This window comes from Vicugna pacos, chromosome 2 (genome assembly GCF_048564905.1).
Source record: "Vicugna pacos chromosome 2, VicPac4, whole genome shotgun sequence".
Taxonomy (NCBI): Eukaryota; Metazoa; Chordata; class Mammalia; order Artiodactyla; family Camelidae; genus Vicugna; species Vicugna pacos.
The window spans coordinates 37,969,965-37,996,244 of record NC_132988.1 but is presented as its reverse complement, the minus strand read 5'-3'; the positions used below and the strand labels follow the sequence as shown (position 1 = coordinate 37,996,244).

Below are 26,280 nucleotides of genomic sequence, written 5' to 3'. Positions count from 1 at the left end.
GCCATTTGCAGCAACATGAATGGACCTAGAGATTATCATATTAAGTGAAGTAAGTCAGAGAAAGACAATTGTCACTTATATGTGAAATCTAAATATATATATATAAATCTTATTTACAAACCAAAAATAGAGTCATGGACATAAAAAGCAAATTATGGTTAACAAAGGGGAAATAGCTGGGGAGGGATAAATTAAGAGTTTGGATGGATACACATTACTATATACAAAATAGATAAGTGACAAGAACCTACTGTATAGAAATTGAACTATATTCAATTTCTTGTAGTAACATAATGGAAAAGAACCTGAAAATATATATATGTATATGTATAACTGAATTGCTCTGCTGTACAGCTGAAATTAACATTGTAAATCAACTACACTTCAATAAAGAAAAAGTTTTTATAAAAATAAATAAATAAAAAGATTTAAAGCCAAAAGAAAAAAAGAGTTAGGTATCAAGAGAGAATCTGGAGTGAAATGAGGCTTAGTGAAAACACCAGTTTTCCAGATGTAACACTTACTTGTACAAGTTCTAATAAGTACAGTACATGAGAAAATGTGCTTGTAATGAGCAGAGATGGTATACAGTGATAAACAAGCCAATAAGGCACATCTATAGGTAGGTAGGGTGGTTTTTGTTTCTATAAATTATTCTAATGGGCACACAAACATATGAAAGTGTTAACATCTCTCTTGGCTGGCCAACCAGTAAAATATGAAAGATTCAAGCAATGGATAGAGTTATTCCTGTGATTTAAGACAAACTCGACGTAATAGAGCTGAGATTACTCTAGCCAGTGTAGAAAGCAGGGTCTCATGAGAAAAAGAGCAAATATCATGAGACTCATGGATCTTTCTTTGAGAGAAATACAGCCATGTAACTATTAGTTCTTTGGCTAATCAGAATTTAAGAAAGTACTTATGTCCACTTGTCATGTTATGTGTTCTACATAAACTTCTAAAACCCTAAGATGTTTGAATAGTTGATCCACATGGTATCTAACTCAAATTTATACAAGAAAAGGTTAGAATTTATAAAATGTATTGGAGTTTTTTTCTTGAGGCTATAGAAGACAAGATACTTTACGGGTAGCATCGGGAGCCAATGCTTGTCTTTCAACTTCAGTCTACTCTCCAAAATAGGTAGCTTCAAATGTACCTTTGTCATGCATTGATATTTTGTCAAGAAAGCAAAAATGGTACCCTCCATGCTGATATTGTGAAAATGTTTTGACAGTATTTGCAAACTCCTGTGAGATGGAGAGCTACAATTTTTTCCACCAAAATATAAACAGGAGTAGTAAATGGCAAATAAAAGTGGGTAAACATTGCCACAATTTGTAATAGAGAGCACTAAAAATCCTCTCAATGCAGCAAACATCAATTCTATCATCTTCAGAAGTCTAAAAGACTGCTGATATTAGCAATATTAATCAGCAAGAGAGGGTGTGGAGAAGAAAATTGTAGTTTCTTTTTAAATCTGTGGAAAAAGAAAGGAATTTGTAAAAGAAGAAAATACATAAAGTGAAAGAAGGTAACAGTAAAATATAAACTGACAAGTGAGGAGGGAAGTTTTTATGTTTATTGTTATTATTTTGGTAGCCTTTTAAAAAGTTTATCAAGGTACATTTGATGAAAAGATGTGACATTCACTATTATAACCCCTTGAAAATAGAACATGATCTAGAATAATGGTGTTCTATTCTGACTTGGGTGAATGAATCATCTGCATGCCAATATTATGGTTATACTTAAAACAAGCATAAATACTTGAAAGTACATACAGTAAGAACAGACATGCACAGTTGTCCATATTTTTTTAGAATTCTCAACTAAAAGGCATCATGAATTGAAAGAATAATTCAAAATTGAAATTTGGTCATCCTTAACCTCAAGTGCCAAGCAGAGGACATTTCTCAAAAGTGTCATTCCTAGTTTCAGGTTGACAACCCAAATTATGGTCCTTGAAGCAGAAGAGAACATTCATAAAAGTTTAATCAAATACAGGATCAGTTAGCTTTTTTGTCAGGAGAGGACACATATGAAGAGACTGAATCCAAGAACAGTCCCTCCCCAGCCATAACAACAAGGAAGAGAAAAAGAGCATTTGGGAGGAGTGATTAGTACACAACAAACATGCAGTAGATAACAGCTGTTGTTTTTATTATCATTATATTCAGTATCATAAAACTACCATCTACAGTTTTTGTCTTGGTTCCTGAGGTATTTACAGTGATAGGTAAGGGGGAAAAAGGTCCTCAAGTATAGAAGCTTATTTTGTATTGGAATGACATTTGGTTAATCAATTTTACACATTTTAAAAATATGTGTTAACTCTCACTTCCCATCAAGACATTAGGGTCACAAAGCTGCTAAATTTAAAGATGTAGTAAGAAGAGTTCAAGAGTTTAATTTTAGTTGTTTATATATTCTGTATTATTTCCTTTAATCCTTACAACAACCCTTAATTGCAGGAATATTTACTCTCACACTATAGAGAAGTAAACTGAAAAGTCAGAGAAATACAGTGACATTAATGATTATGAAGCTCACTAGTAGTAGAATTTGAAACCAGAAATTCTGGTTTTCTAAAACTGCAAAAATTGTGATCTCCACACTTCCTCATTAACTTCCCAAACTAATTCACAGATATAAGTCTAGATTTCTCTTTTGCCTGGTAATCTAAGGGAATAACTGGTAGTTCTGCTAAACACATGGGAAATGATAACTAGAGGGGAAACTCATAGGGCAAATTCTCCCTTAGGTTCCAATAGGTTCCCTAAGTAGGCAGAGTTCCTAAAATGTTGGTAAAGGAGACAAACAACTAAATCTGAGGAGCTTTCCACAAGTCTGAATATCATTTGTTATATATAGATATAGAGTCTACTTTAATTCAAAGAAACTATCTTGGAGGAGATTCTGCCTTAACTGTCAACTTATTAGATAGAACAAACAAAAGCTTGACCTGTGCTAATATTGCATTTCTAAATTGGGCCACATTATGCTTTTTTTCAGCAGCTTAGAGGCTCTAAATTTTAAAATAAGCATGAATGTTTACCAGTGAAGGTCCTGAGAGAAAATACAAAGAAGCAACTGCAGGGTAGGAGTGGGTATAGCTCAGTAGTAGAACACACGCTTAGCATGCACTAAGTCCTGCATTCAATCCCCAGAAGCTCCACTGAAAAGAATAAAATAAAAAATTTAAGAAGCAACTGAGTGTTCAAACAACTAAACTGGAGGCCATGTATAAAATTCAGTATTCAAATGAGTGATTGAGTTAAAGGACATTTAAAGTACTTTTCCAACTAAGAGAATCTGAGACTATGATGTTAAAAAAACATCTCTGGTTGGGTCCTATCACCATCTACAGCCAAACACGTGTTATTTTCATTGAGTTTTAGCAAGCACATCTGATCTATTATCCTTTAGCACAATGTGGACATTTCTGTCTCACAAGGGGATTTGATGTTCATTTTAATTTAGCTTTGAAAGCTCTGTCTAATTGCTTATTGTGGAAGGTCAAGCAAATCCTTTAAGCAAACTTGCATTTGATGATTAAAACTATCAGGAAATACAGTTTTAGAGGTCGATTATAAAATATTTTTAGTTATCAAATATGGGCTATTTCAGGTATTAAAATTAAATTTCAACAGGGGATTTTCTGGAAAGGTACCATTCCTGAGGCAAAGATCAATTGTAACATTATTGATCTAAAATACAGTTTGAAATATCTATTGTACAGCTTTAAAATTGGACAGAATTCCATTAGAAAAATAAAACAATTTATTACATTTAAACCTCAAAAAAATCATCAATATATATACTCTCAATTGAAGAATTGGATTTAAAATTTCTGTAAATTATGGTAGTTTAATTCTTAGTGATAAAACAATTAGTAGAAAATTTTATCATTGAATTCACTGCCAATATCAGTGATACTTAACACTGTTACAGACAATACTATTAAAATTAGTAGTGATGGAATGATGGTCCTGATCCTGAAAACATAAAATCTTGCCCAGGATTGTAATTTTGATTACACTATTATTATTCTTTCAAATAGTGTCCTTTTCCCCCTTCTTTTCCAAGTTCAGCAGAACCTGCTAATTTACATTAGCTGAAATGTCTAGTGTCAATTATGCAACAATTTAGATTAGTGAGCACATTAACTTTTCTAAAATGGAAATAAAGATTATAGTATCAAAATGTAATTTAAAATATATTGAAAGACTTGCTGGCTTAAGGAATATATAATAATCTTTTAATTAGTTCACTTGCCAGCTAGAGAATGAATGAATTTTATCATTTTTACTTCAGTGAAGCACTTTATTAAAAAAGGACATTAGATTTTCATTTCATTGATATTGAAAACAAGTATATATAATTCTAATGGTCCTAGTAAAAACAGAGTTCAAATCAGAATGCAAAAAGTCTGCTCTGAGCTGGTAGATCACTTATAGAGTAATGTAAACAGCTCAGTTTAAGAAAGACACTAGCCATTATTCAGAGCAGGATAACCAACATGGTAAAGTATATAATTACTTCACAAAGAGAATGGCTGAAGGAACTTGGAGAAGATAAGACACAGAAGAGAAGAGTAAAGAATATGTTATCAGAGTTAACATTCAACTTAAAAGTACTGGTGTGGCCATGCTAGTTACTACAATATTGAAAAGTGTCAACACTACTACCCCTCCCCACACCTGGATCGCAGGCCCTCCCCCAGGATGTCCCAAACCTCCCAACTACTCAGCAACTAAAGGGACCTGGCTCAGGTCTCCAGCATTCAGCTCCAGCTTTGCAGTTGGCAACAGGTCTGACTGATCAGTGGCGTGGCATACTGGCTGTAAATACCTTGAATATTATCCCTGAATATAATCAGTCAGTCAGTGAGCATAAAATCCACACAACTGCTAACCTTGTGTCTGCTTTCGCTTTTTCATATCTCCTACTCACTGTTCCCAATCATTTCCCAGTTTCTATGAGTTCATTGTTTTGTACCACATCCTACTCCATTTCAAAATTTCCCATCCCCATTCCACTTTCAAGTTTTTTCTCCCATACCTGGATCATGACAACAGCGTCCAAACTAATCTCCCCAATTCCCCATTCTTTTCCTTTAGTTGATGCTCAAATCGGGGAAAGCTGTGAAACTTGAAGTTCTATTATTCTGTTTCCCCTAGGTGAATAGAACGTAGCATTTCAGTTTTTAGGAAGATTATTGACTCTCCAGAGGAAATGTAGGAAGAGAACATTTTGAGATCTAGATATTTACCAGGCATTGTGCTTAGTGCTTTCCCCACATCCCCAATTAATCCTCACAACCACCTGTGAGCCTAGTTATTCTCATATTTAAAATGCAGAAAGTGAAGCTCAGAGAGCTTATATAATTTTCTTAAAATCACACAGGCAGTGGAAGCTAGAGAAAGGATTTGATCTCAGATCTGTCAGCCTCCAAAGCTTGAATAACTAGCATGTTTTGTGTAACTGCAAATTGCCATGCCATTGATAGTGTTGTTGATCACTATTACACAAACCTCATAACGAAAATGTTATTACCTTCCTGAAGGGTTATATTTTTAAACAAATGCAGAATATTAAAATCTGACTTTTTACAATGTTTTTCTTTTAAATTGCTGTTTATATGATTCATGTAATTTCCTGTGTTTGGGCAACCAGCACCACAAGTGTTAACTGTCCTGATGGCTATTATAAATACCAGAGGATATGCAATAGTTATAACAAAGATCAATATCAACTTTTCTATACTGTCAGTAGTATGACTTCAGTTAAAATTAGTACTGTGCAAGGGGGAAGGGTATAGTTCAGTGGTAAAGCACGTGCCTAGCATGCATGAGGTCCTGGGTTCAATCTCCAGTACTTCCATTAAAATAAATAAATAAACAAACCTAATCACTTCCCCCTCAAAAAAAGATAAATTAAAAAAAATTTTTAATAGTACCATACAGACTTAAAGATTCCTGATCTAATCAACCTTACATATCTTCAGAAAGATTAAATGTGTTGGCAAGTACTTTGGGAATTTAAGCCTGTCCCTGAATTGTTTACAGTTTTACTACCTCTCAGGGACCCTCAAAGGTCCACATTAAATTCGTGGCTTCAAACTCTGAGAAAGCTGAATTAAACTAAATCCTCCAATTCCTCCATTGTGTCTCAAAATAATTTTATTTTCAATTACTTTGCTACAGCCTAAAATAAGCTTCATAAATTCTTCGGGGCTTTTTTTTCTTTCTTTTAACATTTCTACAAACTCCTTCATGTGTTTACTTGAAGAAATTTTAGCAATTTAAAAAAAATTAGCCTGGCCTGTGAAAAGTACAAGTGTTTACATCATTCTTTTGAGTATTCTTACAAAAGTGCACGCTTCAGTGACGTGTTTACTTATGAGACACTCAACAAAGATATGGCGACACTTCAGAAATTCTGAAGGGAACTCTGAGAGAGGAAACCAGCATGCTCTCTTAAATGGAAACTCACTTTAAGTAAATTATATAGTTATTAGGGAAGACTAGAAGAAGATCTGTCACTCTCCTCGAAATAATTTTATCTTAGAGGTTGCAAGTGAAAATGAAGGTTAAAGCTGAGTATACATACCTTTTGTAACCCTTTTTCTGTATTGGTACTGAATTATTAGCTTAACTCTTGTTTCTGGAATTTCTATTTTTTCCCTACCCATTTCATTGAGATATAATTGACATACAACATGGTATTAGTTTAAGGTGTACAACAGAATGATTTGACTTACATACATCATGAAATGATTACCACAGTAAGTTTAGTGAATATCCATCATCTCATATAGATACAATAATTAAAGAAATAGAAAACAATGTTTTTCCTTGTGATGAGAACTCTCAAGATTTACTCTTTAACAATTTTCATTATATATTTATTATGTTGTATATTACATCTTTAGTACTTATTTATCTTATAACTGGAAGGTTGTACATTTTGACTACTTCCATCCTATTTCCCCTTCCTCCACCCCACCCCCACATCCGGTAACTACAAATCTGATTTCTTTTTCTCTGAGTTTGTTTGTTTGTTTTTGAAGTATAATTGACCGTGTTAGTTCCTGTTATAGAACATAGTGATTTGATATTTCTATACCTGTTTCTGGAATTTCTTAATGCATTTGGCTTACTAAATTCATTTAAGTTCTTCAAATAATTCAGCTGTTAACTTGGGGCAGTATTTGAAGGGGACCATGCTAATGTCATTGTTACAGCCTTATCAAATTTATCATTCACCAAGGATAAGTTTCCCTCCTACTTTATACATAATATCAATTACTTTTTCCAGAAGAACTGTATACTGTTTGGTAAAACTTTTATAGATAAGACTGACAATAATAATGCATCTTCTTTTAAGGAGTGTCCTCTCTGAAATAAGATCCTGAGTTTCGTGGAAGGATTCTTCTTTACCTTTGTTTCCTTGTTTTATTTGTTATTGTTTCAATGAGAAAGAGAATAATGTTAATTAGATGAAAGGAAATTAAATGGTAATTGACCTATAATGTTGCTTCCATCTTTCATTCTCTACAACTGAGGGAGATAATTTGTTTCTTTACCCTTACTTGGCAAATAAAGGACTTGAGGTATGGTGAAGTAGTATTACCTGCCCGAGGTCCTACAGCGAATGAAGGGCATCACTGAGATTGAGCCCAGGACTTCTAAATTTGTGCTTTCTCCATGACACTAAGCTGTCTCCTGTCACCAAGATTTCCTGGGAGACACTTGATTATTTTATTGTCATGGGTTTGGCTATCTTTGAATATGGGAAAAATAAAACTCTTCTCTCACTGTATATTATAGTTAATGATCCTAAGTGAAGTAAGCCAGAAAGAGAAAGAAAAATACCATATGAGATCGCTCATATGTGGATTCTAAAAAAAAAAGAACATAAATATAGTTAATGAAACACTACAGACTCTTCTGCAGATCTGAGTAACTTCAGAGTGATAAGGTCACACTTCTGTCTTACAAGTTACCATAATGCCACTCTGTTTCACAAGAGCTCATTATTAACACCTTTATCCAAAGACTTCTGTAACTTTCTTTACTATAGCCATGCTTTTTTTTAAAATCCAAATTGTGAGACAAATAACATCATCCTCCTGGGGTTTCTGGACCATAAGAATATCACTAACTAGGAAAGCCCACTTCAGCCTTGGTGTGCAGAGTCTTTAGTGGGGTTTCATTTTATAGGCATGATTGATTGAGTCATTGGCCACATGTTTGAACTCAGTCTCCAACTCATGTCTCCTACCTAGAGGAAAGGCTGATGTAACCTGGCTCAGAGCCCCAACTCTCTAGTTGCATAGTTGGTCTTTCTGGCATGGTTAAACTCTGCACTGAGTCATCCAGTTAACATAAACTCAGATATGGACTCAGGGACCCACCATGAATAATAGAGACATTCCTATCACTCAGAAAATTCCAAGGATTTAGGGCTTACCTCCTGGGAACCAGGGATGATAAAGACCAGCCAATTTTTTTAATTATACAACAGCTGCCAACAAAGGATGATTTTAAACTCTTAAACCAAATCTATTAAAAATATGATCATCACTGCAGATTTTCACATACCAGCCAGCAAACAGAATTTATATTATGAATTAAAGAGTACCCTGTAAAAAGAAAACTAGAAAGAAATCTAGTGGCCAAATCTATAAATATTGACCAAATTTATGTAAACATGCCCATCACATTTTAGGAGGTTTTCACTTTCTTAAATATACAGGAAGAAAACTATACATGTTTGTTTAAGATTTGATCATGGATTAAAAATAGTGCACTTATATTTAGCATCCAAACAGATCACTTCTAAAACCAGAAAGATTATGTCAAAGAAACACAGAATTTTAAATCTGAACCTTAGTGACTACTTGCACAACCCCTTTATAAATTTCACAATTTAAAAAAATGAAAAATCAGATTCCTATACTTACCTAAGGTAATTATTTCTTTCAAGATCTTTCACTTCAAACCATACCAGAAATATTATCATTTATCACAGGAACATACTCTAATGTTTACATTCTTAGTATTCAGTACCAAACTTAGTTCCTTCACCTACAGATAAATCCTGATTTGCCTGGTTTGGGTCTAGGGAAGAAGGAAGATTCCTTTAAATAGTAATTTTACATACATTGAGCCACCATCACTGCCATTTCTTACTTCCCCCAAGTCACAGCAAATGCTATAGAACTCCTTCTTTGAGTGCCTGAGGCCCAACAGGTTCATGTGTGGTCCATTAATTTTACCAACATTGTCTTTAAAAGCTTTAAAATGCTCCTGAAAATTCAAGAGACTGTTTTATATATTTTGCTTCACACGTAGTGTGTAAGTATATATACGTGCATGTGTGTGTGTGTACGGAAGTGTCTTTTATGTGAAAGGTTTTAATTCCACTTTCCAAACATACTCCTGTCACCTGTAAAAATGTATTATTTTCTATGTGAAATAACATCTCAAACAACCACAGCTTTTAAGGATGACACTTTTAAAAATCGAAGCAAAACAATTTTTCTAGAAACAACTCTAAAATATACCACCAAATGTAAACACAGAGAAGCTTTAACATAAGCCCATTTTAATTGTAAGTATAAATTCTCAGTACTATGAAAAAGTTAACCAAAGCATGAACTGAGGGAATGGGACATTCTAACCAAAATGAACCACAGAAAAGCTTTTAGAAGTAAATAGAAATTACATTTGTAGTGAAGTTTTAGATTTTTTCTACTATAGAGTGTAGAATGTGTGTTTGATTTCCTATCATGGGTTTTTTAATTACATTAGTTTGTATACTTGCTAATCTGAGAAATATGGAAATAGGAAACAAGTCATCAGGTTATTTTTGAAAACTTAGAAGTTTTGTCTTTTTAGAAAGATGGAAATAGAGAAAAATATTAAAAGTAAAATACTATTCTTAATTACTAGCAAAAATTTAAATAAAGAAATATCAAAGACAATAATAAACAATGAATTCTTCAGGAATAAAGTTATTGTGTTGCTCAAGTACTTGAATGACGATTTTTTTCCTTTTTTTCTTTTAGTTTTGGGGAAATTTTTCTAAGAAATATCACATCACATTTGCTTGATAAAACTGTATCATCTTCACATTCTCTATTTGGAAACATTTGAATGCACAATTTAGGAAAATACTGCAATTTTTAATTCCATACAGTATGGTTTAAATATAAATTCATAATAATGTCTGTTTTTAATTTTGAATTAAAATAATTTTAAACTATAGTCTCAAAAGTGTTTTCAGGTATTACTTACATAGGTGTTAAATTTCCCTGTAAGTCACTATATGTCCATTTTGCAGATGAACTGACAGATTAAGATAATTGAGAAAGTAAAAATTAGAATGAGAAGAGGGTGGTCAGAATCACTAATATTTCACTAATATTACACACTTGTTCACTAATATTTGTTGGGTGCTTGCTGCTGGCAAGACACTGGGCATACAGCTGTGGATAAAACAGAACCCAGAACTCATGGAGCTTATTAGTTAATGAGAAAGAGAAACATTGAGAAGTCATTACATGAAGCAATATTCACAAGCTATGTTGTGTACTGTGAAAACCAGATGAATGCTACTAAGACAAGCCTTAATGTGGACTTTATATAGATTACAACTTGTCAGTGGAGGCTTCTATGAAGATATGACAGAATTAATTACCTAAAAGAGGTATCATTTATCTAGGTGAAGAGATGAAGGAGGGAAATTCCAGTCTGGGAAAACCACATATGGGTGGATCCTGAGATAGGAAACTGCTTGGTGAGTTTTAGGCAAAGATTAATGTGACTAGACTACAATGAAGGGTGGAAGTGGTGCAAAATGAGGCAAGAAAGTGAAGCAAGGTCCTACCAGGCAAGGCCCGTGACCATCTTAAGGATTCTGTATTTTCTCTTAAGTGCAAAGGGAAACCACGGAAGGATTCTGAGTAGGAAGTCCCATGGTCATATCTGAGTCTTTTGAGTATTACTTTGGCTGCTATGTAGACAGTGGATTGGAAGCTGGCAAGATAGGAGACGGGTGGAAGAGTTAGGAGCCAGGGAACAAAGTGGTAGATTGGATTAGCGTGATGATGATGATGACAGAACTGGAGAAAAGTTGATAGATTTAAGGTTTATACTAGAGTTTTAATGATAGGACATGATAATGAACTAGATTTATGAGCGAATGAAGAAACAGGTGTCAAGAATAGCCTCTATTTTTGACACAGCAACTAGTTGGTTGATAATTGATCGTGTCACTTAGTGACACAGAGGAACACTGGGGCAGGGAGCATTTCTGGTAAAGCCGAGAGGTGGGAAGGACGAGTTCAATTGTGAGACTAATCAATCCCACTTATGTTCTAAATACTTCACATACATTTTATAGTAACATAGCCATATTCACCAGTCTTTTCAGTCTATGTCCTCTACTATGGAAATCTTGACAGATTACTAAATTCCTAGCTCTGAGATGTTACTTTCAATCAAGGATTAATGAAAAGGATAAAGAGAATTAGCTTTTTAGGCTGAAATGTCTACGATTTTAGACTTTCTGTCCCAGATTACAAAATGATAATGTTAATTGCAAGTTAAAAGATCTGGAAGAGAATAATCAGTCAAGAATTTGGCATTATGACTAAATCTTCTAAAACATAATAGTCTGCCTTACAGAACATACTAGCTGCAGTCTTAGCCCAAACTTTTCTATGCAGTAGGATTTCAGGTGTTCTCGCTGGTACTGAATGCAAATTTGGGGGTCAATTTCTGTTGCCTTTATCTCATTTAAAAGAGACTGCCTACTAACTGTAACTCTCAGTGATTCACAGGCCAGAGCCACATGGCATTGGTTCAGAGTATTTAGACAGATCAGGGGAATGCAAGTCCGAGAAGGGACAGTGGGACAGAAGCCACAGAAACTCTGCTGAAAAAAAAAAAAAGAATGGCCCAGTATTTTCATAACTTCCACATTATAGTTGACTTAAGTAGAATCATAGCTTATTTTAAAATGGAAGCAGGGCTTCCATTTTAAGAAACAACATCCACTGAATGTGTATTATGTTTCAGGAACTGCACTCAATGCTTTCCATGTATTATATGATTTAATTTCCTCTGAACACCTTGAAGGTAAGTACTCACATGACTAGCATTTGAGAGACCATGACATGAGGCTTAGAGGTCATAAATCATTCTCCAAAGCCACACAGGTGGTAAATGCAAGAGTGAAATGGCCAGGTAGGTTTAACTCCAGAAGCAGGGTTTTCTGCCACTGGGTCACACTGTGCCCTTACACGAATAAAAGAGAAGACTAAAAAATCTCAGTATTTCTTTAGTATTAAAAGCTAAAAATAAAAACAAAAATTGGATATATGTTGGTTTGCAAATATTTGGGAATATTTCAAAATAAGGGAAATGTGTCTGCTGTGCTGAACCGTCCTTTCCTTACACGGTGTTCTGAAGACATAGATGACCACTTACAGGTATTCAAAACTACCTTGCGCTTTCTACCAGCACAATTCCTCACAAATTTGGAGATATTTGACTTTTATAATGTAGTTCCTGTTACTGTGAATTTCATCCTGGCTTCATCCTATACCCTTTTAAAAACTATTAACCTGCAATTGTTCATTATTTTTCTCTAAACTTCTGTGATTGAAATTCGTTTTCTTTCAATTGGTCCATTATCACTGCACCCCTATTCTTAAAGCACTTTCGACAAATACTTCGACTTTTCTAACAGAAAGTATGTGTTGTTAAGTAATTTGCTTTAGTTTGAGTTTTTAAAAACAAGGGGGGAAAGCAATGAGGTATTTCAATTGACTTTATAGCAAAATTCTAAATGATATAGCAATAACTGCCTAGTTGTGGTCATTTCTACAAAGATGCAAATAAAATGAAGAACATGAAATGCTCCTCTCATCCTTCAGAAACACAGGTATAATCCACTCCACCTGTAATACCACTACAGCAGCTCCCTTTCCACCATCCTCAACTCCAGCTGACTGAACTGAGTTTTGAAAGATGAAGAGTTCACAAGACGAAAGGGGCATTCCAACTGGGTAGACAACGTACACAATGGACAGCAAAGCTGTGAAGGGAATCATTGGGGGTGGGGAAGATGAACACTGATAGGAGATAAGCTATGTTAGGTAGGTTGAAGTCAAATTTTGAGAGCCTCTTATGCCATATAGAAGGAGTCTGACAGTCACTTAGGTAATGGCAACCCATTTTCCTTCTGTGTTCAAGTGCTCATATATGTCCTTTAGCTCCTGTCATTAGTTACATTGAAAAATAAAGCCATGCCTTCTCCACTTTTTCCATATCCATCTGTAGCATATTTCTACAATTTAGGCATTTAGCAGCCCATTACTATGGTTCTCTGTATGTGAAATTGCACTTTGGCATGAAGAAAAACCATGAGTATTTCAAAGGAAGTCTGTTTGGGTGGAAATTTCTAAGACTATAAAGCAATTGAAAAATACAGATAGAAAAATAAAATATCATTCAGGAGGAAAAAATGCACATCTACTACCGAAGCCATGAGTGTTCTTTTAATAAAAGATAGTTCATCTTTTCTGCAAACAGACTATCATGATTAATGGACCATCTCAAATGAAGAGGAATGATTACAATTATACAAAGTTGTCCCAAGCTCCCTCCAAAATTGTCCAGTTGTCACAAGAGATTTTATTTTTGGAATTTCCAGCCCTGATTAGGACCAAGTAAACAGAAGAAAGTAGAGTGTGTGTGTGTGTGTGTGTGTAATTTTGAAACTATTTTTTAAAATTAGACTCGTTTTATGTGTTAAAGCTGCTGGACTTCAAATCAACTAAATTTCCAGATTGTTTGGCTCTATCAATACCTTCTACTTTCACTGTAACTAGGGCTTTGACTTCAAATAAATTTTTTCTATAACATTTGACCACATTTCTTAATCAAAAGTGTGTGCTCCTTTCAAGACAGGGTACGTTGTCTCCTACTGGCCCCCTAGCTGAGGGACCAACAGAAATGTGGCAAACTTGGTAGAAACTGGGCTACAGGCAAAATAAAATCCTGTTAGCAAGTCTAACAAATTCAGAATGAGTTCTGTCCCTCTAATAAATATTAGTTTTATTTTGTGGCATGTGCTGAGTGCTGTTTGTAGCAAGTGTTTGCCATTTAACTTAACTGAAATTGAGAGACTAGAAAAACAGGTGGCTGGGACAAGATGCACTGAATGCAGCCTCTTTCACATTATTCATTAAAATCACTAGTCCTTCCCACCACTTCTAAAACAATAAATGTATCACCAGCAAGACTGGTGGAATGGCTATCCAGCTTCGCCAAGTCTAGAGGTCTTAATATTTATCACTTTAATTTTACCAGATAGATAGATAGATAGATAGATAGATAGATAGATAGATAGATAAACTGACTCACTATGCTACACAGCAGAAATTAACACAATATTGTAAACTGACTATATTTCAATTTTTAAAAGACTAAAAGATTAGTGCTTTAGGCAAAGTGCCATCAACCTAACCTCTGGGGAAGGAGGCTGGAAATTGAGTTCAACCATATGGGCAACAATTCAACTAATCATGGTTCTGTAATGAAGCCTCAATAAAAATTCAAGACACTGACGCTCAGGTGAGCTACCTAGTTGACAACTGTCTCATTTTGTTTGTTTGTTGTTTTTTTATTGATGTATAGTCGACAATTGTCTTTTTGAGTGTTGTCACACCTTATGTGTAGCCAGGAGGATGTAATGTCTGGACTCCAGGGAGAGAGGACTAAAAGAAGCTTCATCTATGGGACTTTCCAGATCTTGCCCTGTGTGTATCTTCCTTTGGCTGGTTCTAATGTGTATCTTTTTGCTATAATAAAACTATCATCATAAGTTAAAAAAAATCTTACCACATTCTAACTAACACTTGCTTGGTCTTAGGAGCATGGCATTCCTACTGACATGGGCTACGCGGTGGCCCCTCACCATTCAGGCGTCTACCCTGTGCACGTTCAGCTATACGAGGCCTGGAAGAAGGTTTGGAATATTAGAATCACCAGCACTGAAGAATATCCACACCTGAAACCAGCCAGATACCGGAGGGGCTTCATCCACAAAAACATTATGGTGAGCTTCCCCTGGTTTGCATAGGGTACAACTAATTCTGCCAGATTTATACTCTTCATTGGAAGAAAGAACGAAAGAGAAGAGCAAAATATCAAAAGCATAATAGGGGGCTGGGTATAGCTCAGTGGTAGAGCACATGCTTAGCATGCACGAGGACCTGGATTCAATCCCCAGTGCCTCAGTCCCCAGCATTAAGAAAAGCTCCATACAAGCAGGAAACATATTTTTATCTAAGCAAAGGATGTTTTAATTAAAGGAGCTTCTTTTCAATTCTTCAAATATAACTTTAAAATGTTTTTTACTGACACTACTGCTATAAAGCAGACACTGATGTCAAAATACTAAGGAAACATTACATCTAACGTGCGGATAATTTATAGAAGCCATCATTTCTTCCAAAGGTTATTTAGCAAGTAAAACTAACTCCATCTCTCTCTGTATTAATAACTGTGCCGCTCTTTTACAAGCCAAACCGTGTCCTTCCCTTTATCATGTCAGACCAAAAAGGAACTCAGCTATTTACAGCAAGAAGCCACATGTCCTCCATAATCATTAACAGATCAGAATACAGAGTACAAATGAGAGGGGGTGTTAATTAAGTCATTTACATACACTGTCAAATTCTCTCCAAAGCTTCTCTATTTTGTGTTGTGTTTCTACACTGGTGACAAATGTATAGTGTCAAGATATATTATTCCCTAATACTTTGTGAGACCTCGCAAAGTAGGTAATTAAATCCCACTTTTCCCCAACTCAGAAAATCCAAAGAGAACTGGTGAAGTTAGGAGTGGGCCTCCTGATTTAGACGCACGGGGAAGGAGCCCCATGCAGAGCACTACATGTTCAGGCCCTATAACTTTGTCAAACTGTGTTTGAACAGATGTCTACTCTTAAAATTAGGTGTAACTGATTTCTTTTCAGACAGTTTTCCTAGATCTGCAAAAATTCCAGATTGGATAATGGCATTTAACTTGGATCAACTTCCATCTTAACTTTCCCCTCAATAAAAACTGTTGTAAATGCTCAATGGGGACATAATGGCCACATTTCATCCCAGTCTGCCATTCCCCTTTACTGAAAATGAACTCACTGTGCCTCCAGCTGCCAGTCTTTTTGACCTGGGTTGTATTATAACGTAAAAGCAGACCAATATTCGCCTGCCATTTTTAAATCACATGCAGTCTTAGTAGAACAGTAAACTTAAGTCTCCAAGGACTTTATTGAATGGTATTCTCTTTTATTTCTGTTTCTTCTTGTACTGCCAGGGGACTTGCTTGGATATGTCACATGAGATACGTTCATTTTGGTCTCTCCTGAAACCATGTTTAACCTGTACTGTAAATGCATGAATCTTGCAGTAATAGGGGCTCTAACAGAGTTCCTGCTTTGATGGAACTGTCCCTGTGGTTTCTTTTATGCAACAATCCATGGAAACTCTTATCGCTTTGTGAGCCCTTGGATGAGAATTTCCAAGTGGGGGGTGTTCAGCAGGCAGTTGGTTGTGCAGTTAGAGAGCGAGGACAGGGCTTGGAGTCATCCAAGTAGAGCTGTAAGTTGAGAGGACAATAGCCAATATGCCCTCCTGGGGAGAGACTGCCAGGAAAAAAGAGCAGGGAACTGAGGAGTGAACCTTACCTGGATCACACCCATATTCTATTGTATGAGAGGAGGGAAACTGTGCTTTTTTATGATCTATTCACAAATCAAACTCATAATGCCTTGAATGAAACTTATTATCTTCCCTTTCCACCAGCTTACGCCATCCTACTGTCCCTAATTCAGCTCTGCCATTTGAACATCACACTGACTGGGTCCTTCTGATCAGTCTGTACAGTCCATTAATAATTCCTTTATAATACATACTTTATTTCCTTCCTTTCCCACAGCCTAATTTACTGCCCTGACCTCCATGTGTAGACTGTGTTCCGACTTTGCAGCGTCTCCCACCCCTCACTGCAGTCCATTGTGTAGACAGTGCCAACCTTTTAATCCTTCTAAAATGCTGCCTTCATCTTGGCCTTCCTAACCTCATTCCTTCTAGTTCTTTCCATATCCTTTAAAAGCTCTTCGCGGACCTGAAAGCAATTTAAACTAAGTCTATCTTTCTATTTCTTATTTTCCTATAGCTCACACAGATTCACTCCAGCCACAGAGGTCCGCAACAATATTGCTGTGTCCAGGACTTTGTCATTCTTTCCACCTTGAAAGACTTTCTGACCACTCTCTACCTATTCCTATTCCCTTTGTTCCTCAATGTCAAGTCCCATAACTTACAGAATTTACTGTAAAGCACCTTGGCATATGTACAGCAGCTCAGTACCTAGGTCAGGCCTATACTGATCTTATTCTCCTCCCAATTCCTATAACACATCGTCTTGTAAGATTAGGAACATAAAAACTTACAAGATTTCAAGGTGTTTGCACCCTAACCAGAGTCTCTGAGGCTTCTGTCCTATTGCATTGTCTACTGGGTAAGTTTTATCCTCACTCAATAAGGAACTGATGGAAAACCAGGACTCTCTATCCTACCCGCTGGTTGTTAAATGTGACTCTGTGGAGAGAGCCAGAGACCTTTAGGCAGTTAAACTACAGATCCTGATTATCTGCTTACTCTTTCTAACAGAGATGCCTGTTGATAGAGACTCCCATTAATCCTGCTGGCAGCCTCCTACGTGATCTTTACTGGGAACATTTATTGGCAGTTATCCCAGATTTAGGCCTTAGGTAACAGGATATTGGCTTGAGGTCCCATTGGCCAAGGTTCTTGTTGGCTATGGCTTTCGTAACCATCTCCTAGTTATTGTCAGCAGCTATAAGGCTTCCAGGGGCTCATCAATGGCTCAGAGTTTGAATATGATAGTGTTACACTCCCAGAAACAATTCTAGAAGGCAGTTCCCAACAGAATGCCTAAAACCCTCCTATTCCTTCCCTACACAAGAGAGCTGTTTCACGGAACATGTTTGGTGTCCTGTAGCATTGTGTGTAGGGAGCAAGGCAATGGGCATGACCCTGTTACACTCGGATTATCTCCTCAGCTTCCTTTGGTGGTCCACTGACCGTCCTAGGGCTCACAGTGACTCTCACCCTCTCTGCAAGGGTGATCCTCCCCAGAGTTGCAGGGTGCAGCCTGGCACTTTCTCTTCCCTCAAAAATAATTTGAGAAATACACAAAACTCACATTTCTTTTCATTTCTCTCTCTCTTTCGCATAGAATCATCTAGGCAATCAAGTCCCAAAGATGGCTCTGTATGTTGCCATAGTTTTTCAAGCAAGATACTCAGATTGAATCTTAAAAGCAATTCAGAATCACGCACTTTCAGAATGTAAACTTGGCATTTAATTACATGTGGGCATCTCATCATGTAGCTTTGACGTATTTCTCTTTACCCTAACATACCTTAACTCCTTCAAAAATAGAAAGGATATATCTTTGTGTTCTCCCACATGGACTTGCATAGAGTTTAGAAAAAGTATTTGTTAAATAAGTGAATAAGTGCTATATAAAATTTAATTTCCAGAAAATTACATTTCCATGAATTGTTAAGGAATATATTTGATTCAGATAGGATACCTTTGCACTTTGTTCTTTTTTGTCATTGATTTTGTGCATAACACTATGAAACTGTGTAGTGCTTTAAAATGTAAACATCATCAGAGCTAATAGTCTGCAATGAAACTGAAGTTGTTTTAACTATTTCATCAAGATAAAATAGCTTCTAGAGATATAACTTTAGTCAGTTTACCAAAATAAATAGGATATATAAAGTTTTGAATTACACAGCAATATATATAATGTACTGATTGAGCTGAGAAGTATGTTTTCTAGGAAAATTTTCCAAGGACTAGATTGAAATTTATTATAATATATATTCAAATAAAAGAAAAAGAACTAGTATATGTATAGAGGGTCACAAGGCATGAGGAGTCCAATACAGGTAATATTTCTAAAGCACTTACTGAACCAAATATGCTTTAAAATCAAGACCGAAAACATGAAGATCAATTTGCTTAGGATAATAAGCAGAAGACCCACCTGGGTAAGATTCTGTAAAACTTATATCTCTCCAAAGTATACTCATTAATTTTCTGCTACTTCAAGTATATAATGACAAATGCATACCTTAAAGAAATCATTCTATAAAATCTAGCTTGAGAGTGGACCATCTTGCACAGCTCTTGTTCACACCTTCTTTTATAATTGTACTGATATTTAACCAGGAAAGCTGTAAGAATTTGAAAAAATGTCCTCATCACAAATATGGGTAATTGAAGCAAATAATGGCTTTCACATACAAAGGATGAAGAGAAGGCTTTTTACAAAGTGATCTTTTATCATTTAGTTTGTGACTCTTTATAAAAATTACTAATCAAATGCATAACGTCCTTCATACTTCTGGAACTGGCATGCTTCAGACTTAGAATTTAGGGCAATTACTACAGCCTGCAGTAGTCCTTTTAGACTACAGCAGAAACTATGCTTTGTGTCGCAAATATTTATTCTAATTTAAAATGCCATTTCCTAAGAATCACATTAGGTTAATAATTGACTTCATTTTCTAATGCACATGTAGAATTTGATAGAAGTGACATCCTTAAAATTTTTGCCTATTAGAATTACAGTGTAACATAGGCAATTCCAATATTTTTAAAGTCTCCTTTTTACTTCCCTTTTGTTTTATTTCTTAAGATTCTGGAACATATGAGACTTCATAACAGAAGTACTGACTTGGAGGTTTAAAATAGATAAATGGCTAAAATAATTCAAAGTCCTTTTTAGTTTTAACATATTCCTTCAACTCAATCTTCAATATTCCAGCTATACTGATATCAGCCTCACCTTCCCAGATTCTGAAAGACTTTGGGGTATTCGTTAAGAGTTGAATAATGATACCAGCTTGTCATAATCTTCCATGAGAAAAAAAAAAAAAAGAAGCTAAGTTTCAACTTATTAGTTGGTTGAAAGGAACTTTTTCCTTACTTGTTCATTCTTTTAGGTTCTTCCAAGACAAACCTGTGGGCTTTTCACTCACACAATTTTCTACAAAGAATATCCAGGCGGTCCAAAAGAGCTGGATAAGAGTATCCAAGGAGGTGAACTTTTCTTCACTGTGGTCCTCAACCCAGTAAGTACTTTGAGTTATTTTCCAAATAAATAATGAAGAATGACAGGGCAGATGACAAAGAGGCCAGGGTTTTGGTAGTTATCAGCCAAATCAATATGAAGTCTCAGTTCTAAGACAGCAGTAAAAACTAAGTGGAACCACATCTAGAAATGGGGCAAACTAATTCTACAGGTGGTAAGAACTTACAGCAGAGCCAAGGAAGTGCTCCAGCAAACACTCTTCTGCATTGTAAAGTGGTCAAAATCAGAGATTCCTGCTTTTATGCAGAGTAATATTTTACTATAAATCAATATTTAAATATAAACTATAAAACTCTCTTATTCTCAATGGGGCTAGTTTTTTGTTTTTTGGTTTTTTTCCATTTAGGTAACCATTACCTCTATTTTTTTTTTCCTATTTAAACTAAAAGTAGACACAAAATGGGAGAGGAATTAGGTAAGCAAACATGGTAATTGTTGGTACATTCACATTAGCTCTTGTCTTGCTGGGTCCTTAGGCTAGGACAGAGCAGCCTGTTTTAATGGGCCACTGTTCCTCCTTCCGATACCAATGTGCCAGCCCCAAAATGAACCATTTGTACTTATTCCCGCTTGAGGCAAGTATTATGAAGTTGTATAGAGAAAGAATTGATCGAAGTAAGATATATAAGGAAAAGAAGAGTTTTTTATTTCCCTTCTGAAAACCACTGACATAAAAGTAAAGCTGTGTTTATTTACAGTAAATTTGTCCCTGACATTAGCAATATTCAAGACAAAAAAACTGTAATTTTCCAAATGTTGAAAAAAATTCTATCAGCATGAAAGTTGGATAAGATAGGGATAAAGAGAAAAAAATTTGAAAGACCCCTCTCTTGACCTTAATTGTATAGGTTTTAGGGAAAATATTAAAGTATTTCTCATCATCTACTTGTATTCAATAACTATTTCTCAGTTCCTAGAAAATGAGATAGAAGTAAGGGTAACTCATCTTTGGGCAAAATCAGCATATGTATTCAAAAATTAGGACAATGTGAGGTTGTGTGACATTTGGCCTTTTGGAAGTTTATCAACCTTCATACCTCCAAAATATAAATAATTCTGATTTATATATCAGAAATAATCTGATTCTTCTAACTTCCTATTCTTTACAAAGAATAAATACCTTTGGAATTATCTCATATGGCTTTCTTTTTCTCTATTTTCTCAATTCAGCCAGTAATATATAGGCAAAAGAGTTAAACCAATGCCTAATTATGAACTGAAAATTCAGTTAAAATATTTTAAATATCCTAACATTTTCACCAATAATTTTAAGACTCCTTTACTCCATAATCTGTAAAATTCTGATGTTTTATATTTCCTTTCATCATAGAGCAATAGGACTATGAACAGGTAATAATCTGCTTTGGCACTTAACAAATTCCTGGTTATATTGTAGTTTCAGAACTTTCTAAACCAAATTAGTTTCATTTAACATGGAAGAAATTCAAAATTAGATCATTCATGTTCAATAGATTTACAATAAAGATTATATTTTTACTAATTAAAAAGCAAATCCTTTTCTTAATTGAAAAAAATTCTTGTAGTAAAGCTTATTTATGTTAATCTTGAACACTACTTTGGACTAAACTAACTGAACAAACTCTTTAAATGTTTAGCAGACCTTGCTACTTTTCAGGCCTTTATCAATCATATTTGGCAATTTTGTTTGTCTTACTGAGGGGATCTACAAGGAATAAAGGGGAAAAGAATTTCTCCATAAAAATTGTTCTTTCCTGATTCAGGAAACTTTCATTAGGTAATTATTTTCAGATAAACACTGATATTCAAAATAAATGACAGATCTTGTCAGGCACCATAAAATATGCAAGGAATCCAAATCAACTTCACCTGACAAGCCAACTCCAATTTTGGGAAGCAGCTGTACTTCCCTAGAGATTTATGGTTAAGTTCACTCCTAGACTCAGCTCAAGTTTTGCCCAAGGGAAGACTGCTATCATTAGTTAGTGATGTTTGTCTTGCAGAACAGAGTGAGGCGTGGTGGCCTGTTTCCCATGAATTCTCCCTCCCAAAATGTTCTACTGTTACCAAAGTATTTTTCACCGCTAAAGAAGAAAGTGTCAGCCATGTAAATTTAACACAAAGAGTTACAAAGACAATGTTAGTGCTGCATAGGAAAGAGAAAGCCTTCTCCAACTGAGTATTTCCAGAGTCACAGGCCTACACACCTCTGATGCGAGTTGGATGTAGAGATTTTGATTAACAGATTTTGAGGTTCAGGTGCATTTGGGAGGTGGGCCCATCAGACTATCTGAGCCTGGGACCACGAAGAATTCAATTCTTCTAATTCTCTTTCTGATTCTAAACTTAACCAGCAACTTTCTGATTAGACTTTGCTTATATAGGAATTATATAGATTTGTACTCACTGGCACAGTAATTTGCAATGCAATTTTATAAATCTTTCAGTTGGTGAATAGTTCCCATGTAACCTGTTAACGAGGAGAGTACCCTCTAATTGTACATATTTTAATATTTCAGCTCCTCTATAATTTCCTGTTCTCCATCTCTTTATTCATAAGTTTCAACTGGCTTTGTTAATTTGACTCTGCCCCTGAGAGGTGGACACTGTCTCAGTGTACCAAATCAGATTTTAGACCCCATCAGACTCTGAAGTGTTTGTTGATTGATTCAGGAGGGTAATGAGAAATACCTTACAGATATAGCAGGGGAGAATGCTACTAGAACTATCCCAGAGTCACTGTTAGCTACAGACACACAAGCACAACATTTCTACAAATCATGTACTACACCCACAAACAGTATTCTTGATCAATTTGTAGTGCGTCAAGTACCCTCATATATACTTCGAAAAATGTGAGAAAAAGTCTACTTGACACACCTATATAAAATAATATGTAAGGGGGTACTAAGAACTGAAATATATGAAGATGACAAAAAAGACTCATTGACAATGACTGCACCTGCCCTCAATAAATAGAACCTTATAAATTTACAACATATATACTTAGATTAAAAAACCACTAGTAAGAGTATACTGTCAATCTTAATATGAGTTTCCAGTTCCACCTATCTTAGGAAGATGTGATAATACTTAATCAGTGTGACAAATGGAATAGTTCTGAATTAGACAAGATTGTTCCTCTTGTGGGAGCCATATTATCTTCTATTGCCTTGAAAAAAGATGGCCCCTTCCTGCTCCAGTGTTCTTATTTCTAATTACAAAACGTTCTGAGTCCTTGCTTATGTTCTAGTTCAATAAAAAGACTGTAGGTATTGAGTCATTAACGACTGATATCTGTGGAACGCTTTGCTTTCCTCCAACATGCTTGATAATAAAGTCAGTGCTTACTTTACTTAATAACCCAGAAGAGTTGTGGATTGCCAGAAGATTCGTATTCTTGTTACACTTGCTTGGAAGTCAAGTGGAGAAATCCCTGACAATATAGCAATATTATAGCTCCTTCATCAAACTGCTAAACACCCCATACAAACAGCAACTAATTCCCTTATGCTCATGTTTTATTGAATACTTTTTGTCTCTATGTTTCTCAATTTGATACAGCATCCATCCACCATACTCTCCCTACCCTCCTACCCAGTTCCCTGAAAGCCAAATCTAAGTTGTGTTTCTCTAATCAGAGAAAAATCATAAACACAGTGAATATGATGAATGTTTTGAACTGGGAGTAACACATGAGAGAATTACAATAAAAGTAAAACAACAAAATTCATACAAGAAGATATTAACCCACACTGAATTTTTTAAAAACCTATAATTTACATGTATAGGACTTAACATGTGCTTGTCTATAAAATCTAACAGGAAACAACGTTTTTTCCTAACAGGAAATTTTATGTTTCTTTCTTTGCTTATTTTCTAATCCTGGAAAACACTTTAATAACAGAAAACCTTTTATTGAAAAATAAATGATCAACAAAAACAATTTTGAATAGTAGAAAAATAATTCCCGAGCATGCCTAATTATGAGTATTAGGTCTAGACTTAATGCGTCGGAACCTCCTGTGGACACTTTTGGGAATCTGCATACTTATCATGACCTTTAGGTGATTTTTATGGTCAGGCAAATTTGGGAAACACTGCAGAAGAAAAAAATGGAGAAATAATTTTGGTAATCAGAGATTACCAAAAACTGCCATGAAAATTGTGGGCCTATGATCAAGGTATGAGAATTGAAAATGAGCCCAAATGTGCAGTAGGATTTTTAAAAAAACAATGAGAACGAGTATCTTTCTTGGTGACCAGAGAACTCTAGTTTGATTTAGAGTTTAAAATAGCGGTAACTCCTGTTTATCCTTTAAAACTTAGCTTAAGGGTCACCTTTCTCAGGAAACTATCTCTACTCTGGTTTAGAAGCACCTCTTTGTGTTCCCACCACATCCTCTACAGACTTTTTCAAAATACTTACTACTCTGCGTTGTAAGTGCGGGTTTGCTATTAGGCTGTTTGCTTCTTGTGGTAGAGAATGTCTTTTAACTCCAAAACCATCCCAGTGCCTCAACATGATGCCTTGTACCTAGTTTCTATTTGTCATATATTAAGGAAGAGAAATTGACTTCTCTAATGACCTGGTACAAAAACAAAAAATAAAAATAAAAACAACAAAACAGTAAATCTAAAAGGTAAGGAAATCTGGGTCCTGATGATTCTCAAATCAAAAGCATAAGTAAAGCCTGTATCATGAGTTGGATGCAGCTGAATTATGTATTGTTGTGTACTGTTCTGCACACATGCGGTTGTCTCTTCTGTACAGACTCTTGTTTTCATGGAGTTCATCTGGGTGAAGGACTGGAGAGTCCCTCCAGTTACCTCAGCTAATGCAAGTGTGGGATTCCAGAAGGCTGAACACTCAGGATCCATAGGATTTGAAGGGTTCTTCTGAGTCTAAAGCAGATTCAGGGTCCAAAAAATGATTTTGATCTTGCCTAAGTGCTTTAATACAAACACAACAGATGCTTTTCATGTGTCTGAGTATCTTATTTTTGTACTACTAACTCCACACTCCATACTCTTTGTCTGCCTCAAAAGTGCTGCTTGTTTATGGCTTCTGCACCTTCATTAATTCACGTTACCCATGGCCCAATGTGACTGCATGACACATTTTCCATATAAGATTCAGCTTCATTTCTAACTTGGGGCCTCATCCTCTTGTGGTGCCTCAGGTCAAATTCCCAGCAAGGGTTGAGTCAGCCAGTGTCAGTCAGGCCTGCTGTGAAATGACTGTTCATGATTATGGACCCCTACAAGTTCCTCCAATCCCCATTCTAAACTATGACTAGCCAGTGGGCTCCCTGAGGACTGTTCTTTCAGCAAAATCTTGGAGGGGGCAGGTACTGTGACTACAGTCTCACCTGAATCTGGATCCTGTGGGAAAAACCAGTATGGTCTCAGCCAATTCCAGAGATTTGGGAGTAAGCTGAACCTCTCTGGAGAAGGCCTAAAGCTTAATTATGAAGCTTGTAATGTTCAAGTAAGTAGCTCTTTTAGGTAGGACCAATTCATTACATTCATCATTTTATTATCTGTCTTGCTTTTAGGATGCAAGTTCCAAGATGGCATGTACATCTTGTGTTTTGTTTTCTCTTATCCTCAGACTAGGAAAAGTTCCTGGCATGTAATATGTGCTTAAAAAAAATTTCATAAGTGAATGAATGAACTTAAATATCCAACAACAGGGGTGGGGGTACTAGAAGAGCAAATTATGCCCCCGCCATAGTGGAATACATTCAGACATTTTAAAACACATCATTTAATAATCTTTAATGACATAGGTAAATTCAGATATGTTCACTGAAAAAAGTAAGTTACTAGAAAATTAGATATGAGCATAGAAACAAACTAGAAGGAATGCAACACAATGTTAGCAATGGTTGCCCTAGATCACAGGATTAAAGATGGTTTTCATTGTCTTCTTTTGTCTGATTTTTGTAAAATGTCTACATTGAACATCAATTACTATTAAAACCAGTGCACACGCACACAAACACACACACAC

General features: G+C 35.5%; 1 protein-coding gene across 2 annotated transcripts in view; it reads left to right on the top strand.

Annotated features, from left to right (window-relative positions):
- LOC102542828 (N-deacetylase and N-sulfotransferase 3) overlaps window positions 1-26,280 on the top strand; it is a 147,317-nt gene that overhangs the window by 64,841 nt on the left and 56,196 nt on the right. For both annotated transcript variants that reach the window (XM_015247698.3, XM_072938327.1), the window contains exons 5-6: window positions 14,956-15,141; window positions 20,137-20,265. In XM_015247698.3, coding sequence (XP_015103184.1) covers window positions 14,956-15,141; window positions 20,137-20,265 — 315 coding nt within the window. The remainder of the gene's footprint in view (window positions 1-14,955; window positions 15,142-20,136; window positions 20,266-26,280) is intronic.